General features: G+C 46.3%; 2 protein-coding genes across 4 annotated transcripts in view; one reads left to right on the top strand and one right to left on the bottom strand.

Annotated features, from left to right (window-relative positions):
- LOC142995959 (ethanolamine kinase 1-like) overlaps positions 1-4256 on the top strand; it is a 16465-nt gene extending 12209 nt beyond the window's left edge. For both annotated transcript variants that reach the window (XM_076146824.1, XM_076146823.1), the window contains one exon: positions 3523-4256. In XM_076146824.1, the coding sequence (XP_076002939.1) occupies positions 3523-3592 (70 nt within the window). In that variant the 3' untranslated portion in view covers positions 3593-4256. The remainder of the gene's footprint in view (positions 1-3522) is intronic.
- Positions 4257-10451: 6195 nt separating this feature from the next.
- LOC142995956 (transcription factor SOX-6-like) overlaps positions 10452-20000 on the bottom strand; it is an 88227-nt gene continuing 78678 nt past the window's right edge. For both annotated transcript variants that reach the window (XM_076146819.1, XM_076146820.1), the window contains exons 12-15: positions 18418-18526; positions 17333-17503; positions 15187-15400; positions 10452-13596 (exon numbers count right to left, since the gene is read on the bottom strand). In XM_076146819.1, coding sequence (XP_076002934.1) covers positions 13269-13596; positions 15187-15400; positions 17333-17503; positions 18418-18526 — 822 coding nt within the window. In that variant the 3' untranslated portion in view covers positions 10452-13268. The remainder of the gene's footprint in view (positions 13597-15186; positions 15401-17332; positions 17504-18417; positions 18527-20000) is intronic.

Raw genomic sequence — 20000 nt, 5'->3', positions numbered from 1 at the left:
CTCAGAGAGCAACAGTAACCATGGGGAACCAAGGAGAACGTTTGAAGGTCCCCCAACACACACACACACACACAGACTCACACACACATCTGAACTAGGTGATGGCTGCAGTTCTTAGTTAGACTTTAAAGCAGAGATCAGATCGTTAACATCAGAGCCTCAAATCTTTCTTCATCTGACTGCAAGAGAGACTTTCAACCCACAACAAACTAAACTAAACTTAAGTCTTCCTCCTAATACCCGACTCCATGTCACTGGTATTATTTGTGCGTTGCTACTTTCACTTCAGTAAAGAGACGGCAGATGGTTCCAGAACAATTTGAAGGTGAATTTTTATGAATGAAAACACAAAGATGATACTGGGTCATTGTGCTTTTAGGAGGTTTGTCAAAGGAGATGGGAAGTAAAGTGTGTATTTGTGTTTGTGTGTGTGTGTTTAGGCCTGTTTCCTCTCACTGTTATTCCCCTGAGCCAAATCTCCACTGACTTCCCAACAAGTGACAGGCGTCGCCCGGGCCTTGTGCTCTAAGCAGAGCCAGATGTAGATGTGACAATAGGGAGCCACAGGGGGAATGGGAGCCCGCCCTCCCTTTACTCGCCTTATATGAGTTTATTCATGTGCTGAAAGTGTCTGCGAGTCAGCGGTTTAGATTTGTGGACGTGTTGGCAAGGGGAGCTGTTATTTGACAAAGACATTATTATGAGGAAATGAAGGAGAGGAGGAGGAGGAGGAGGAGGAGGCCCACTGTTTGGAGAAGTCTGACGATGAAAATTGGGGGAATTGTGCGCACAAAAGCACATTGTGAAATGGAATACCTGCTTTGGAGGGACTTCATTTTCCCCTACTTGTGCTAAATAGAAAAGGTCTCAGTTTCATCTCTGATGATGATAAACGTTAAGCACAGCAGTTTTAGGTGTCGGCCTTAATAAAAGTGGGGATGAATGGGATCGTCTGTGAAGGTTGCTGTTCTTTTAAATGGGTATACTCAGATATAATTCCACTTATGAAGGGTGTGTGTGTGAGAGAGAGTGTGTGTGTGGGTGTGACAGGTCAGAATATAATAAGATTACAGGCCTGAAACGCTGTGACCGGGCTTCTTTTGCCTTTTGAAAACCTGATATTGAAGTTCTTTTCACTCACCTTTAAAAAATCTGAATGTCCCAATTATACCAGTCTATTGGTTGGTGATTTTGGTTGTTTTGCATGATTCTAAGAGGAAAGTAGAGAGTCGCTCATTAGAGCAGGGAGAAGGTTTGTCTGGTTCCAAACACGTTCTGACTGCAGAGCGGTGACGACTACAAAAACAGCTGAACACATCTAGGAACTGACGTACTTTTGAAGAAATTGAGGGAAAATTATGAAACTACAGCTCATGTCCAAATGTTGCGAATTAAGAAATAAATGTGGGATTCAAATTTGTGTTAGGTTGACAACTTTTGTTGTTGCTTGTGGAAATTATTATAGCTAAATTGACATCATGATTAAAAACAGGTGACATGACAATTAAGAGTGGGGGAGGATAATTTTTAATTAAATTTTAAAGAAAATCTGAAAGTTCTGATTAATATAATTTTTTTTGAATTTTGAAAGATTTTCGCAATATTTAAAAAAAAAAAATCTTCTGTACATGATTCCTTACTGGAACAATGTGTGAGCGTAGCACACATGTAGAAAGTCTTCATGTCTCACATATGGAGCCACCTGTCAATCATCTCCAGCAGCCCACAGCTGCGACTCAGCCCAGCCAAGTGAAAACTGCTCGCTAAAACCCAAAAGTTACAATCCTCCCCAAAATGTTTACGCACTCTCATCCGCTGCCAAATCTCAGACCTGCGCTGGAGCGGCTGACGATCAGCCTGCAGCACTCACACTCCAGCAGGCCAGCAGGGAAGAGACGACACCAAAGAAACCAGAAAAGAACCAAAAGGAGAGATTGTAAAGAGCAAAACAACACACGCTGGGGTTAATGGAGACACAATCATCCTGAGAGCAGCTCTACCTGGAGACACATTTGGGGAACGGGAGCGACAGAATATAGAAAACTAAATGGCATGTGCCTGAATTATGTTTTTGTCTCAGCCAGCAATAAAAGAGAGAGAAAACAGCTTCGGCATTGAGGAGCTCATTGAAAGTGCTGATTAGAGCACAAACTCCTGTGCATCCATTTTCTGTGCTTTTGAAACTTCACTCCATTTCAACTACTCAGACATCACATTTATTGAAGCGTTAGATAATACGGTTCAAACAAATACAAAATCTGTTTTCTTGCCGTTAAACTTTTTGAAAGGCGTCCAGGCATTCGCCGCAGCTTTCAGCCTGCGCTTTAGCGACAAACGACTCAGTGCCGCGTTGTCACGGCAGCTTTGCAAACAAAAGCCCGAGGCCCACCTTGAGCTAAAAGCAGACCTGCGGCGTGACCTGCAGCTCATATACATATCACACGCCGGGGGAAACACCGAGGCGCTCGTTAACTTCCAACTAATGTGTCTGCTTCTTAATGGCATCGCTGTGCAGGCAGGCGGTGAATGGAGAGAGAAAACATCTCAGCAAATATGGTTTTTAGTCATATTCATGTCTAGACGCCCTCAATCAGAACTGGGAGAGATTTGAGTGGAAGTGGAGGTTTTTGTTGTCCTGTTAAGAGCCTTTGCTACAAAGAATGTAATGTGGAGGCCAAAGAGGATCTGGAGGAGGTGGTGAAGGAGAAGGACCTCCACTTTGCTTAGCGTGCTACCTGGCTAACCTGGATGTTGCCGTATGGATTACCACATGTAACGTAAACATCACTTGGCTCGGCCCCATGATAGTCAGAGACGCCTTACACGGCTCAACACCAGGCGGAGGAGAACCTTTATATTTTCCTGCTCCACCCTTCTGCACCCCCTAGTGGCCGGGTTCACCCTCAAACCTTCCTAGAGTATCTTAGATAGTTTCAGAAAAAATTTGAAACTTGAAAAAATGAAAATTTGTCTTAAATGATCTGATGTTTTGTCACTTCTCTGCTTCCTGTGTTTCTCTCATATCCTGCCACCAAACCCACTGCCTCCATATTCATCCATCTACAATCTGTCAGGGTTGTGTGTGTGTGTGTGTGTGTGTGTGTGTGTGTGTGTGTGTGTGTGTGTGTGTGTGTGTGTGTGGTCTGCAACCTTGTAACGCTGCATGACGAGAGGCATAAAAAAAAGGAAATAAAACATTTTTAAATGTGGAAGGCTCCTCTGCTCCACCTCTCATTCGTACAGATTTGCTTTTGATAATGAGACGTTAATGTTAAAGGCTAATTCATTCAAAACTACATCATTAAAATCAATCAAATCTAGCAAAATTATTTCAAAAGAAAAGAAAAGTAAACACAGATCTATAAAATCACATTCTGCAGTAAAACATTAAAGTAAACACACTGGGCCAGTTCTACTCTACATCTTGCTGCCTCGCTACCGTGCACACAGAGTGAAAACCAAGCCATTAGAAAGCAGCTGCCTCTTTGCGCCGTCTGACTCTTTTGTTTTCTCTCCTCTCAGCTATGCCAAAGCTCGACTCGGCTTCTACTTTGAGAAGAAAGAGGAATACTTTGGATTGATGCTGAACTAAAATGTTTTTTTAATGTAAATTCCTGAAATTGTCCAAGAGTTCTGCCTCTGTGCCGTGGTACAACACGCTGTTAAACACTCTGTGGACACGTGGAGGAGGAGGAGGAGGAGGAGGAGGAGAAGGAGCTGTTAAAGACCCTGCTGGTTGTTTGTTATTTCAGTTCATCTGTTTTGCTCTCAGTGTGATTTCTTAAATACTTGTTGTACCACAGTTCATGAGTCTTTTTTTGGTAAATTAGGACGGAGCTTGTGCCTGAAATGTATGAATTGTTCCCACAATAAGCAGAGCAGCTTAAAGCCTCAAACACAGAGCGGAGGCTGTTTGGACCACAGCTCGGCTTCCAGAGCAGAACTTAGCTACAGGAACGATTATCTCTCTTATTGTGGAAACGATCTGTGTGTGATTTGGTTTCTTTGGAGCTTCATCAGCTCCGTCATAAAACTGTGAATCTGACCCAAATGTTGAAACGAGATGAAACGCTTGAAGAGTTCTTTAGCACAAACACATAACCACCAAGTCTGACATTTAAAAAGTCAGATTTTTATTCTGCTTCTCAGTCGTATCAATCAAACTTCAAGTGTTTTTTGTTGCTGTTTATTTGATATAATTTTTTCTTTTTTTGTTCGTCACACTTCAGTTTGATTGATGTTTCTGGGCAAACACACTCAAAAACATTTTTACCATTCAAAAAAATATATTTTCTGTTTTTGCAAATGAGCTCTTGTGTGTTTGTTTGTGTTCTTCACTGTGTGTGTGTGTGTGTGTGTGGTTCTACAGCTGACTGAGCAGGGATGAAGATCAACCAAGGCTCAGACTCAAGGTGCTTAAATTTATGGGAGAATAATAATAAAATGTCTAAAGCACGAAACATACAAGCCTGCTGCTTTTTGTGGATCGGTCCTTCATCACTCAATAATTTAACAAGTGAATACACTAAACAAACAACAACAATGGATATTTGTGCAGCTGTGTCCTTTCACAAAGCATTACAAAAGTACAGTTTTTGTTTTGACAGCCTCGTCTTCCTGTAAACACACTGAACTCATCATCCTGCTGCTCCTGTGCTAACTCTTCAAGCTACAACACACAGAGGGGAGAGATGTTTGGGTGCTGTCAGTCTGCCAACACAACACGAGTGGACTTCTTCTCATTCTGAAGCTCGACTCAGCCCTCAAACTGTTTCCTCTCCGGTATTTATGCGACTCTGAAGTGCTGCTCATGAGCTCCTAGTCAGTAGTACGATCCGTCACCAGTATGAGTGCTCGTCAACGGAATGATGACAAAGTGGACGCATCATTTCCCTGATTCTCCATCTCACGTCTGTTCTACATCAAATCAATTGGACGGTCGTTTGTTTCTCGGGTCATTCTGTCCCATATTGGAAAGGAAATAACAGCAATCATCACATAACAATACATTCCACCTACTCCATCTCCCATAGGAGCACCACACACCAACCTGCGGAACAAACAGCAACAGGAAATGGTGTCCAAGGGTCCAAATCATAGAACTGTAGTAGTAGGTAGAAGCAATGAGTTCAATGGAACGACTAAAACTGCAAAAGAGCCAGAATGATTTTAACAATGTGTAATAAACACGATATCCTGCAGGGGGCGATATGAAACACAAACCCTCTGCTCTGCGAATGAAATGGAAACAATACGAACACTGAACGTTGACTTTACTGCCCCCCACCATATTTACAGGTACTGCATGTTGTTGTTGTGAAGTTTGATCCTGGTCTGGAAGTCTCACATTCAAAAATATCAAAGTAGAAAATATCTAAACTTTGTCTGTCAACAGCACTGAAGCTTCATTGATCCTCCCTGCACCAGCGCCCCCTACTGGCCGGTCAGAGTGGTGCCATGGATTCAGTCTTTCACAACAAATACAACAATCAGTGTAGTGGACAACAGTTCAGTCTCACAGAATGCAAACGCTGAAGCAAAAGTCCACCTCAGCTACGTGACACCACAGAAGAAGGCATGATTTAAACAGTAATGTGTTGAAATGCTTCATTTTCATACTAACGCACGTTGGGATACTGTCAGGTGTGAAGCCCCAAGCAACGACAAAAGTATCTATCTTTGACAACAAGGCTGATTAGTTTGTCTCATAAACAAACTGGCGGCCTGTGCGGTGCGTCACGACGCTGAATAGAGCGCGACATGTCGCTGTGTAATGAAGGAGAGCGATTCAGGCGCTGCAAATTAGATTCTTCCTGCACGAAAATTGTCATTGAGTCTTTGCTCTGTACAGTTGCGTCTAGTGTCTTTATCATAAGGCGCACAAAAGAGAATCTGACTGTAAAAACGTCTAGAAAGGATTATGGCGGGTCAATGGAGGAGCGGATTAGCAACAATGGCGTTCTTTACCTCCTCAAGGCCGCGCATGGTTCCACTCATCAAGGCTGCCGCCGCGTCTCCAACTCAAACAATCTGCCAGCTTTCAAGGTGGCATTGTTCGTTAAACATATAATATTTAATTAGCGGACTAATGCACTTAAAGAGATCCAAGGACTTTGACTCAAAGAGAAAATATTGGCCTTTTGTCCATCGCCCATTTTCCTCAAAAAGTGATGTATTTCTTCTTCCTCTAATTGCATTAAAAAAAGAAGTATAGGCCTTTATGCAGTGAAACACAGACTCCTCTGAAGCAACTCCTTTCAAACGAGTCTTTTATTCCCAAACTGCATTTAGCTCTTTGTTATTGTTCAAGGCCTCCAAGGTTGACCCTTGAATTTCTAATTCACCCCCCTCAGAATAACTTTATCTCCCAAACCATTATGCTACTAAAGAAACTGAATTGGAGAGACGTTCACTTTGGACAATACACAGCTGTTATTACCTTTCATTTGGTGAAAGCTTCAAAGAATCTTTTCTTCTAAAATTTCGCTCATTTTTATTTTATTTTTTAAACCCTGGCTCTATCTTGTGCTTTTGAGTGATCCACTGAAAAACCTCCTCTATGTGCACAATGAGTGTATATGCTGGTCAGGTCCATTTCATGTGTACAGCCCAACGTCACACACACACACACACACACACACACACACACACACACACACACACACACACACACACACACACACACACACACACACACACACACACACACACACACACACACACACACACACACACACACACACACACACCAGGAACATTCCCGACCCGGCCCAGAGGAAAACCTAGGAAAAACTCAGCTTCAGGGGAGGATGCAAGAAAATCTGTCTGTTTCTGCAGGATAAATTGTATAAATTCATAAAGCACAGTGAAAAGCTTTTAATTCATGTTTTAATTCAGCCATGCTCCCCCATTTGTTGTAGCTTTTCAGAGGCCTAACTCAGGATTTCACTTAGCGATTAATAAAACACTCATGTAAAGAAAACAACCTGCTTCATTACCTACCTATGTATCTATCTATTCAGCTCAGCTGTGATCAATAAACCTGTCATGACTCCACACAGTTGATCAGCCACACACACACACACACAATAAACCATTTCACTTGATAGTCTTTAAATCTCTTTTTCAAGATGTTACGAAGTTGCATCCTTGATATTGTCACACTCACACACACACACACACACACACCTTCAAATGACTGAAGACAGTTATTCTCGCACGCACGCACACAGCATAAATATGTTATACATCCATATTATCCCCACAAGCCAATGCGACATTTTTCTTTCTTTTCCAAACAAACGTAAAGAATAAAAAAATCAAACATATCAAACACACAGGTGAGCTCCGGCGCAGAGCTAACAGGCTAACGGGCTCATTAGCATCAACACAGCTGAGCACAGCTCGCGTGCTGCACAAACATAGCGCCGGTGCTAGCGCCGCTGCCGTTGGCACGAGCGATGGTGCTCAACAATTTAAAACAACAACACAGAGTTCATAAAGAGCGACAACATCTCAGTAAACATCACAGCAGCGTTTATATCACAACTTTGACATTCAGGTGAAAACTTTACAACACTACAACACAATGTACACACACAACACAACGCAACACACACACATGGCGGCTCACGCACCTGTTTGAGCATCTCCAGGCTGAGGTCTTCTTCTTCTACTTCCACAAATACTGCTGCTTCTTCTTCATGTTGTTGATGTTGTTGTGATTGGAAGCTACAGGTAGCACTTTGGGACAAACTTAACAGAGCTTCTTTTCTTAATGGACCCAACAAAACAGCATCAAACTGCGAAATGAAACAGGAAGACATGAACACGATAAACAATAATCAAAAAGACAGACAGACAGAGACACAGACAGACTCCTCTCTCTCCAAAGCAGAGTAATATTTTCTTTATTAAACTTTCAGGCGTCTTTATTCTTTATCTAATGAGAGATTACAGATCTGTTTCTTAATAAATAAAGTCTTTTCATGTTTATCCTCCTTTCTTTCTCTTTAGGTCAGATTAATATAACCTATCCTGATTTGACCTTGGAGGAGGTATGTGCTGAGTGTGTTTGTTATGATTCGTTCACTTTATTCCTCTGTTAACACGTCTGGAAAGTTAAACTGTGGCACTTCCTGCTTGTCCGACCTTTTCCTCCCATCAGGCTTTGCAGCGTTTGGAGCAGTAGCGGTAAACTGAGCCTGAGCTGAATCAACACAGAGGCAGAAGTTTACAGAAGTATAATTAGGCCACTTTTCATTTCTGCTAATTGAAACAACCTGCTGCAAAAAAAACAAAATGTCTTTTAATTTCCCTGAATAAATTAATAATCCTGCAGCGAGCCGGTGAGCAGGTGGAGTTTATTAATCTGCCAGCTGTAGTTAAACTATAATGATGGGTTTGAAACCTTTGTGTCTGAATGAAGTCTTCAGTCAAATGAAGCTGAACTGTGCCGTGGACCCAGCGGCCTTTTGGCTGCCGCCCGCCGCTCTGCAGCGTCAGATCAATGGACGACTGAGGGTCAATCATCCCCTTTGAGTCCGTGTTGTTTAGTTGATCGGGTGTCGCGGCTCTCTGCTGCATTGAGAGCCGGGGCTTCCGTCTCTTCACACATGCTGACTCTGAGCCTCTCCAACACGGCCCACTTTGTCCTCATTCATCTTCCTCCTGATCTGAAGGCCCCGACAGGTGAGGAGGAGAAGAAGAAAGGATTTGGTTCCGTTTGTTTCTTTGAAACATCCAAACGTGTGTTTGCTCCGAGGGTGAGCGAGACAGAAGCCGAGTCAGAGCCACACTCCACACGGAGAAAAGAGAGTGTGTGTGTGTGTGTGATCACTATTTAGTTTGTTACCCACGGTAACCAGGTAGCTGTGTGTGTGTGAGCCGCTCGTCTCTGCACACAAACACACGAGCGGCACAATTTATGGCATCATGTTTTTTCAACAGGATGAAAATCTGAGCCGCATTCGGAACAAAACAATGAGATGAAAATGAAAAAACTATTAAACAAAAACATTTAAAACATCTAATAAATTAACAAGAAACAAGCAAGAGATATTTATAAAAAATGTACAATTATGAGGGTATTGATAGATGAACAATCTTACTAATAAATCCTATTTTAAATGTATTAAATAGGGGTCTTCTTGTCTCCAGCTGGTTCTTCCATCGTGTTCAGAACGTTTCTATGATAATAAACAACAAGGACGTTTGATTCAATCCCCAATGTGCAGAGAAAAATCAGACGCCTCACAATTCTTTCATTTCCACCTGGATGCAGTTTGACTGATTCACTGATTTCAAAACAAATCTTTTACACTTATTTAAAAATAAGACGGTGGAAACGTAATGATACAGATTTAGTGACGTAGAGAGAATTTGTGTTTGAAGGAGAATTTATTATTCCCTCTTTAATTCCTCACAGTGGAGCCGTCGGTGCTTCACAGTGTCTCTGCTTGTTCAACACTCATTCATGACACATTTGGCTCAGATAAATTTTATTTTTGTTACCTACAAAAACCTTCAATAACTGTCAGAATATAGAAACCAGGGGAAATTTATGAAGTGCCTCAGTTTCCCTGTGAGAGGAATTAAAGGTGCATATGACCGAATGTGTCAACATTCTGTAAGGAACTAAACTGCACACACACACACACACACACACACACACACACACACACCCTCTGTCACACATCTACACAATCACAATAACACACACACACACTCTCTCTCTCTCTTGCCGCACATTAACAATCTGTCATCTTGCAAACAGCTAAATGTTCCTCCTGCAGAAAGGAAGAAGGAAATGTAAATTATGATGATTTGTTTAATGAGATTAGCATGGCAACAGCACAAGTATGATTTCAAACACCCCTCCCAAGAGCTACACACACACACACACACACACACACACACACACAGGCTCTAGCACACACAAAGGAGTGTGTGACAAACTTCTCGGCGCCCCTCGCGCGGTGACGCTACAGTTGATTTGGGAATTCCATTAGATTTATGATGTGGCTGCATATGGCTAAGCTCTCTGTCTCTCTGCACCAAACGCTGGGCCCGGCTGCAGCTAGCACCGGCGCCGTGGCGTGCACACCACAGCACAGTCAGAATATGTGGCGTTACCTCACACACACACACACTCGTGCACACACACGGGCGCACACACACACACATACACACAATGGAACAATAGGCCACATTTACGGTAATGGGCCACCAAAACATAAAGCCAGAGTGGAATAGCCGAGGTTTGGAAACAGAAAAGCCTTGTGTTGGTAATTATTAGATGTGTGGAAAGTGGGAGCGCTGTTCAGTCATGGAAATCCAAATCCATGCAGCTCTACCTGTAACTCACACTGCACACAAGTGCTTCCACCCACAGACACACAAACACATCTCAAACAAAGACAAAGTCACAGATCTATAAGGAAAATCTCAGTCTTTACTTTTTATTTATTTATTATTATTTTTTTGATTGTCTTTCTCACCAAGTTGTACTGACACTTTTAGAGCCAAAGCTGGCTAATAAATACAATGAAATGTTAAAACGCACAATTGAATTTCAAATACAATACTCATCACAAAATGTGTGCGACCGTGAAGCTGCGTTCAGTTCTGTGAGCTCACAAGTGACAAGAGCATGAGGTCGCCTCCTGAAGAGATCAGAGCCCTGCAGGCGGCACCAGAGCTATGGCAACAGAAGAGTTTAAACCAATGAAACCAAAAAGAAAAGAAAAAGAAATAGGCGATGTCATTGTACCGGGCGTGTGTGAGGCTTCATCTTGTGACTTTGACTCGAATTTATCAATCTGTCAATCAAAAAACTTTCACATTAGTTAATACTAGAAAATAAACAATAATTCATATCCAGTGCTTAGGATGTGTGTGTGTGTGTGTGTGTGTGTGTGTGTGTGTGTGTGTGTGTGTGTGTGTGGCAGGCGGTGGCTCTTTTTCCTGTGATGCAAGCAAACCCAAAGTTCAGTCCCAGCTTGCAAAGTGTTTCCTAGAGAAAACATTTCCAGATATGGTAATGAAGAGCAATATGTATTATGAAGCTTACACAGAGCACAGAGCGGCACACAGAGCGGCCCCGAGAGCGGCCCTTAGAGTGGCCCAGAGAGTGGCCCAGAGAGCGGCCCAGAGAGCAACCCAGAGAGCGGCCCAGATCAGGCAGCTGTTGAAAATGGAAATTACGTTCAAAACTGCTGATCGGACGGTGAAAGGAGACAAAGGGGGATGTGATGTCTTCAGTAGAAGAATGTGACATCTGAGCAGAACAGAGGAAAAAGAGCACACACACACACACACACACACACACACACACACACACACACACACACACACACACACACACACACACACACACACACAGCATGGAGCTGACCGCTGGGCCAGAGCAGCACCAGAGGCCTGTGGAAAAAGCCCCTCTGCCTCCTCTGGCTCCTGTGCCTCCTCTGCCTCCTCTGCCTCCTCTGCCTCCTCTGCCTCCTCTGGCTCTCACAGGCTTTAATGCCACAGAGTTGCCAGAGGATTCTGCCTTTTTCCTCCGTTCTCCTCTCTGATTGACTTATAGATCTCCATCTAAATGTAGAAACGAGGGAACCTCTCTGAAACATCTGACCTGGGGAGCTTTCATGCATTCTTTTAAAAGAAACATGAGTTCTGTTCTGTTCTGTGTGTCTCTCTGACGTGACGCCGGGAAGATAAGAATCAAATTAGAATAAAAAATAAGAACATTTATACATTTAGTATGGTTTGAGAACATGTTTAAGAAATACAGTGAAGGGATCAGAGAGCAGATCCTCCTACAGTAGCTTCATCTGTCTGAGGGACCACCTTAAGACTTTATATCCTTAAAGTGTCGCAGCAAAACACTCATGTTGTTTAAAGGGACAGACGCTTAGGATAAACAGTAGCATTTGGTAGAGAGAGAGAGAGAGGGAGAGAGAGAGAAAGAGAGAGAGAGAGAAACCTCCCAGTGTTTGGCCTTCAAGGAGCCAAAGGCCACGAGATCCATGAGAGCACCAACGAGGCCGAATTCAAGGAGACTCAGATCCTCACACTGGAGGGTTCACCAGAGTGTGTGTGTGTGTGTGTGTGTGGGAGTGTGTGTGTGACCGAACATCCTCCCTGAGCTCTGCCTTTGATGGGGGCCGGGGGGTAGAAGGGGGCGGAGCCAGCAGTTAGCATCTCGTCGGGTCGCCGGGTAGAAAGAGCTGATTGCGTAAGACTTTCTGCAGCATTGGAAGTTAAGACTACGACATCCAGAGTGAATGTGAGTGAAGGTTTGGCACATCTGACGGAAAACTGTACAATGTCTGGGTACCTGACGCTAATAATAATAATAATAATAATAATAATAATAATAATAATAATAAAGGGATTTGTCTCCCTTTGTTTGTTTGTGAAGCTCGATCGCTCTTTTGTATGAAAAACAAAACAAAACCACATTCACAAGCTGGCACGTCATACCTGAGCTGGATATTTAAAAAAAACATCAAACAGTAAAGTCATAAAGTCATGATGTCATCAGTCATGATGTCATGTAAGCAGGTTGTAGATGAGTCATAGAAACTAAAGTAAGACTATAAGACTACAAGAGCTAAGATTTATATTAAAACTTCTCAAATTTCAAGTTCCGACAGTCCAGAGTTTGTACAGGCAGAGACCCGTCAGAAAAAAAGTCCAAAAAACAAAAAGTAAATACATAAAGATAAAAACTAAAATCACTCATAAAACATTTAAGACCAAATAGCTGAAGATCATTTTTTTTCTCTCCTGATGCTTCAAAAATCCATGCATGCTCTTTAGAAACCACACAGCGACGTCTTCATCGCTCCTTTGTTCCTCGTCTCGCTCTCTCTATCCCCTCTGCCTGCTTCCTCCTCTTACTCTGAGTCGCTCTGGTTAAGATTGTCAAAGTGAAGCTGAAGTTCATAGTCAGTCATAGTCAGTGTGTGTGTGTGTGTGTGTGTGTGTGTGTGTGTGTGTGTGTGCGTGTGTCTGTGTGTGTGAAGGTGGGGCTGTGCTGCAGGATGCAGCCGCCGCCTCCTCCACATGGATGTCCATCAAGATAAGTGTCCAGAACTCTCTGAGCACGTCCGCTGAGCCGGGCTCCGTAGGCTCCTCCCCCCTCCGTACAGGACGTGGCGTGTCCCGACTGTACGCCCCGAGCCTCGAGTCTCAGCCATAAACTATGTCAATAAAAAGTGTGTGAGGACGATGGAGGTGTTCCTCCAGCCGACACGCTGAGAGGCTCAGTTGGCGCTGACGGCCTCCCGTGTCTCGTGGTCGCTGCTATAGTCTGACTTGGGCTCGTCCTCAAAGTCGTCGTACATGTCCATCTCTTCTTCTCCGTTGGTTGGGCCGCTGGGCAGGTCCAAGACTCCGCCCCCGGCGCCGGGCTCCGCCTTCACCCCGTACGTGCTCTGGATGACGGGGATGACCGGCTCGGGACTGGCGGAGTTGCTGGAGCAGTCTGAGGTCAGGTGAGGGGAGGACGTGGCTGTGGTCGCCATGGTGATGGCACCGGGGTAGACCCCGACGCCGCCTGTGTTGTTGCCGAGGGGAATCGGCGGCTGAGGCCTGAAGGACGGGAAAGAAAGAAAGAAAGAAAGAAAGAAAGAAAGAAAGAAAGAAAGAAAGAAAGAAAGAAAGGAACCAAAGTTAGAGCAGAGGTCCAGTTCAGGTTCTGACAGTAAGCTGATCTTACTGAGCTGCTGGTTGAAATCGAACTGACTTCTGATTGAACACATCCAGACTCATTAGCTAGGCTTTGAAGCGAGTGTTTTGAAGCCAGCCTGACTTGTGAGTCCTCTTATCTGCGAGCGTCTCCTCTGGTCAGACGAGTCCTGACAGGAGCTAGCAGCCCAGCGCGGCCTAGCTAACCCGCTCAGTTATGGATGGAATGATCATAAACGCTCATCACTCAAACGAGGCCTGCAGCTGCTCCACTCAAACACATCAAGCAGGGAAAATGTGCTGTCGCCTCTCTCACCTAACAGTTTTCCCTCTCTGTCTCCTGAAACAATTACAGCAGACACACTCATTTTCACATTAAGCTCTTTTAAAGAGCGCGGCCCTGGCTGAGGGGGGAGAACGCTCGACGCAGCCGGCGCGCTCCAGGCAGCCGTTTGGTTGAGCTGTGATCGAAAGTCCAGGCCTCTCTCTGTCTGTCTCTCTCTCTCTCTCTCTCTCTCTCTCTCTCTCTCTCTCTCTCTCTCTCTCTCTGTGCTGCAGCTTGACCACACACACAGTCGATGTGGCGTTGAGCCTGTGACGTCCGCCTCCTTCTCCTTCTCCTTCTCTAACATCTGCTTACATTTCATATTCCACCATGTCTGTCTGTGTCCAATTTCACTGCCCACAAGCGCCCAGCATTGTCCTAATTTAATAAATGACAAGCTATTAAAAATCGCTCCTATTCAAAGCCGTGGCCTCTGGTAAATCCATCTCCACTGCAGGCCGCTGTGATGGCTTTAAACACATCCACGGCTGGTTCCTATTAAGACAATGCCACTGTTTTTCCCCTCGCCGCCGCGCTCACTACACTGTAAGAAATGCGAGGCACTTGAGAGAGCAGTTAGAGGCTCGGGTTAGAGGCTCTGAGCTCAGCCAGCAGGCGGACCGGTGAAGGACCTTCTTCTTAAAAGTGTTCTTCAACATAATCTCCATAAGCCTGAACAGTCTCGCTCCACAAAACCCTCAGCCAACGGAGGGTTTTCAGCTCCTGGAGTCAAAGTGAACACATGGCATAGAGATGAAGACCTCACATGGAGGAGTCGTGCGGTTAGGTTGAGAAATACTGAGGGGAATTCAACACAAAAATCAATTACAAAATAAAGGAAAAAGACATTTGGCGATCGTTTCGGTTAATTTAGCACCAAAGGGATTCACTAAAGAGGAGAGAGTCACAGGTCCAACACCCAACGAGGCAAAACGCTCCGAAGCAACACACTGAACCCCGTCCAATACGCGAGCTAACGAGCTAAATATGAGGTAAATGAGCTAACTGAGCTAACTGAGCTAACTCCACTCCACTGACACCGCGTTGCTCGACCTCTACGGTTTGAATCCCGCCTACGTCTGACAGCCACTTTGAGGCTGCTGACTGAGGCCAGCACTTACACGCCACTAAGACGTGAGGGAGGAATGGCCGCAGACGGCGTCGCTCACCCCACAAAGAACTGCCTCATCTCCTGACGGCGCGAGCGCATCATCTGCTTGTACTCGCCGATGCGCAGCTTCTTGCCGTCGATGATGCAGGTCCTCTTGGGCCGCGGCTTGTACTTGTAGTTGGGGTACTTCTCCAGGTGGATCTTGCTGAGGCGGGCCTGCTCCTCGTAGTACGGCTGCTTCTCCTGGTTGGTCATGGCTTTCCAGCGAGAGCCTGGAGGAGGAGAGGGAAGAGTTTAGCTTAGCAGCAAAACAAAATGGAATATCTGCGTCTTAAAACGTCAAAGGAAGGAAGCAGCAGTAAAATAAAAAGACTTAACCAGAGTTGAGCAGAGGCATTACTAAGACTTAGCGGTTTCAGAGAGTGAAGAAGGGTTCTGACAGGATTTACTGATCTGCTGCAGCAACACCAAGTCTGTGGTGAAACAGATCTGATGAGCGACGATCAGTGATTGGAGGAGGTGAACGTTACTGTCACCCCAGCTGTGCCTTAACACCGTCATTACACACAGACTCACACAGGGCCGCTAGGAGGGAACGCCTGGGTGAGGACCGGACGTTTCACGCAGAGACACCACAGAGTCGGAGCGCGAGCAGGCTGTTTGAAATCAGGAGCAGATTAAACTCGCCGCTCTCCTGGCTCTGGAAGAATGATACATTGTGTACTCCGGTAAGACGACAAGTGGACAGGGCTGTTACCGCAGGAACGCTGCACATCTGTGCGCCGCTCTGACAAATGACTACACACACACACACACACACACACACACACACACAGAGACACAGACACACACTCCGCCTCGCTGCTCTGTTTATCAAGGTTTATCACAAACTACTCTTGTACTTCTTTGACACAGGAAGCAGCGAGGGGGTTTTTAAGTCCTGCCACCCACTCCTGAGCTCCAGCTGTGTTATTGTGTTATTGTGTGTGTATTGTACACATGCGACCACGCGCACACACACACACACACAAGGTAAACTATTATACACTTTGAATGCTGCTTTTTCCTTCTAATATCGTCGAATGAGTCAGAACTTTGTCTCATTATCTCCCTGTATGTCTGACCGCCTTTCATGAGGATAACGACTTCAAAAGGGCATTTACACACACACACACACACACACACACACACACAATAACCCATGTGGTATTTACAGATCTCAGTTTTCTTTGTATTTGCCAGAATTGTCAGATCCGTGCCTTCTGCCAGCGCTCGACCCAAAGAAGCTGAATGGAATCTGAGCGACCTCAGAGACGGAGATGAGGTCAGAGGCTCAACCGGAGGAACCGTCACCTCGTGTTTGGATCTGGGGAGAAGGCTAATTCCTGTATTGTTCTGGTTCTGGTGTCCACTGGTGTGTCACTGGAGTGCTGTGTGTGTGTGTGTGTGTTTAAATGGAGCCTTGGTTGTTGCCATCATCGGCTCTGGACTCCATAATGAGCAGAGAGCAGAGAGCAGCTGTCCTCTACAGCTTCTCCCTAGTTTATAGAACGAATTCGGCAAAGACTTGTTGCGGGACACATCACAGGAAGGCCCGGACACAAACCAGGCCTTTATTAGAGCGACACAGAGCCACACAGAGCCACACAGAGCTCACCTAAGAGAATGCTACGTGGCTCAGGAGCGGCTCTCTCTCTCTCTCTCTCTCTCTCTCTCTCTCTCTCTCTCTCTCTCTCTCTCTCTCTCTCTCTCTGTACGCTCGCCGCAGACAGTGGCCGTCTTAAGAAGCCCACATTCCGCGAACAACCGTCACGCTTAACGCGGCGTGAATGGCAATCTGTGTGGAGGACGCGAGTATCAACACGGCTACTTCTGAGCTGATTGCATCCATCACAGCGCCGGGGCCAAACACAGAGGAGCTCTGTGTGTGTGTGTGTGTGTGTGTGTGTGTGAAGGAGAGGAGAAACACACTGGGCCTTCTTATAGTCTGCAGGGTCACGGTAAGAAACCCTGCGTCCTGTCCCTGTCCCTGTCCCTGTGTGTGTGTGTGTGTGTGTGTGAGTGAGTGTGTGATTGAGCGACAGTAATGTAGTTTGTTTACTTTGATGCAACATACAAGACAAAGATGAGACAAAGATGAGACAGACACAGGTGTGTTTCTGTGTGTGTGTGTGTGTGTGTGTGTGAACGTCGTCTCTCCTCACCTAGGATCTTGCTGATGTTGGAGTTGTGCATGTCGGGGAAGGTCTGCAGGATCTTCCTCCGCTCGTCCTTGGCCCACACCATGAAGGCGTTCATGGGCCTCTTGATGTGCGGCTCGTTGTTGTTTCGGCCCCGCGCCTCCCGGAACACTCGCGCCTCTGTGATGTTGCTCCCTGTGTGTGTGGGACGCAGAGAAGAGACGTTTGTCTACCGTGTCCAGGCAGGAGCAAGAGGAGGAAGAGGAGGAGGCTGGTTTCTTTACTCTTTTTGTCCCGGGGGTGCAGCTTGAGTAATAATGTCTAAAGGAGGTTTAGCGTGGCCTCTATCTTCACTCCTCTTCCTCTCTGCTTCACTGTTTACTCGTCTGACTCTAAACTAAACGCCGGTGACACTCCTCAACCCCTCGACGCCTGTAAACACAGCAGGCTTTATGGGAAACAGGTGTGCTGGCCGCCGATCCGCCGTGTTCTGAGACTTGGTGCGCTCTTTTATTCCGTTTAGAGAATACTCATTAAAGCACACGGAGCTGAGGCTGAGCGCTGAGGCTGCCTGTCTTTGCTTGCTTGTGTTTGCATACTTGTGCTGGGTGGGATGGCGTGTGTGTCACAAACAGAGGAAGGCAGGAGAAGCCGTCCTCTTGTCTGTCTCGTCTGGCATTGACAGGGATAATAACTTGTTGACATGGAACGTTCTCCTTTCCCCCGGCTTTACGAGGCGCACAATAAATATTTGCATGTGCCGAATACCTGCGTGTTCAGAACGTTCTGGCAGATGCCTTTCTGCTGCCGAGGTCCTGAGGGGGGAGGAGGGAGGAGGGAGGAGGGGAAAGAGGGGGGTGGAGGCCCCGAGAAGTGGCGCCTCTTCTTTGAGGGGCCCCTGTGTTCTGGGTCACTGGTATCAATTTAGTCTGAACAGGATGTGACTGTTTCTACCTTCCACTCCACTCCTCTAAGGCCGGCCTCTCCTTCTCTTCCTGCCATTTGTTTCATTTGTGCGTCTAGGTTACTACGACAACTTCCACGCAAAGTAACAGATTTTAGGAAAGCACCGTCTGCAGCCTGAGGGGAAACGTGAGGCTGGGTCTTACCGTCCAGGTCTTCTGGTCTGGTCAGGTCGATGACCCGGTGAACCATCTTCCCTGCTTCCTCCCCCAGCTTCCCCAGGTGCTGGCTCAGCGTCTCGTAGTGAAGACGTTCCTACGGCACAAAGACCTTTAAAGTTAGTGGATCAGGTTCTGGATCAGGACGTTCAAACGGGATCACTGTGGCTGTTAGGGATGAAGCTGCACTCATTCAAGTGTGGTGAAGATGAGGAGGTCCTGCAAACACTCAGATGAGGCCTCACACACACACACACACACTGCCTGCCTGCGAGGCCTTTACAGCTAAAATTACCCACCGCGCTCCCAAACTGCGGTGGAAAACATCGAACCCAGCGCGCAGCTACCGCACATCCACACTCCTCCTCTCCTCTCCTCTCCTCTCCTCTCCTCTCCTCTCCCCTCGTCTCCTACGCCCTCCCTCCCTCCCCCCTCCCCCCCTCCCTCCACCCCGGCTCTCCTCCTTTTTCTGGTGACAGAGGCATTTTGTTTGACGCAAGGAATGGTTGCCGGGTGAAGTCATGCCGCGGTAGCCGCTGGCAGAGTCGGTGGAACTTAGAGGCCGGTGTGTGTGTGTGTGTGTGTGTGTGTGTGTGTGTGTGTGTGTGTGTGTTTATAGATGAAGAGTCGACGCGGGCCAATGTCAGCACTACGGCAGGGCTGTAATCAGGCCCACCACAGAACATGTGCCTGGGCAGTGCCATGCTCACCGCAGGAAGCAACCGCCTAACAAAGGACTAAAGAAAAGAGGAGAGAGAAGGGAGGAGAGAATGAGGGAACGAGAGGGGGGAGAGGGAGAGGGAGAGGGAGAGGGAGGGGGAGAGAGAGAGAGAGAGAGAGAGGGGGAGAGAGAGAGAGGGGGAGAGTAAAGGAGGGAGAGTTATGGTGAAGTGGTCCAGAGTCTAAGCCTTTGAGTCCTGAGTCCTTCAGACTGGTCCGCTCCAGGCGTGTGGTCATCGCTCGTGCTGAAGCCACTTTAAAGAGCCGACGTGACTCTAAGTGTAACTCTCACAGAGTGTCCATCGACGGAGGCGTCCACATCCAGAGCAGCAGATTAACAGCAGAGCGGCCGGGTCAGAGCTCGGCGCGGTCGCTCTTCTCTTTGGTGGACTTGAAAGCTCTTTTGCGGCAAATTCAATAAGGAGCTGTCTATGCTTTGTTTAGGCAAGATTGAAATAGGTTTGGCTGCTGATCCTGGACCAGGGCCCTCTGGAGACGGGACCGCTCCCTCTCTCTCTCCCTCCCTCTCTCCCTCTCTCTCTCTCTCTCTCTCTCTCTGCCGGGTCCTGTCTCTTTGGACCACCTTGGTAAAGCCTCAGATGATGGCAGGAGGCTTCAGACTCTGTGGAAGTCTCAGTGAGGATCCATTCTTTCAGACTCTCCAGTGTTCAGCTGTGTGTGTGTGTTGCCTTGATGCAGTGAAGTGACCGTCTGAGGCAGGTGTGTGTGTGTGTGTGTGTGTGTGTGTGTGTGTGTGTGTGTGTTGATGATGAGAGACTGAATGAACCAAACCCAAAAGAATGAAGCTGGCATTGAGGATCTAAAGTACCTAACCGGCTTTATCCGCCTAT

This window comes from Genypterus blacodes, unplaced genomic scaffold (assembly GCF_046128005.1).
Source record: "Genypterus blacodes isolate CSIRO-AG114 ecotype Tasmania unplaced genomic scaffold, CSIRO-AGI_Gbla_v1 ptg000034l_1, whole genome shotgun sequence".
Taxonomy (NCBI): Eukaryota; Metazoa; Chordata; class Actinopteri; order Ophidiiformes; family Ophidiidae; genus Genypterus; species Genypterus blacodes.
Note: the sequence above shows the minus strand (reverse complement) of the source record. Positions and strands in the feature narration are given on the sequence as shown.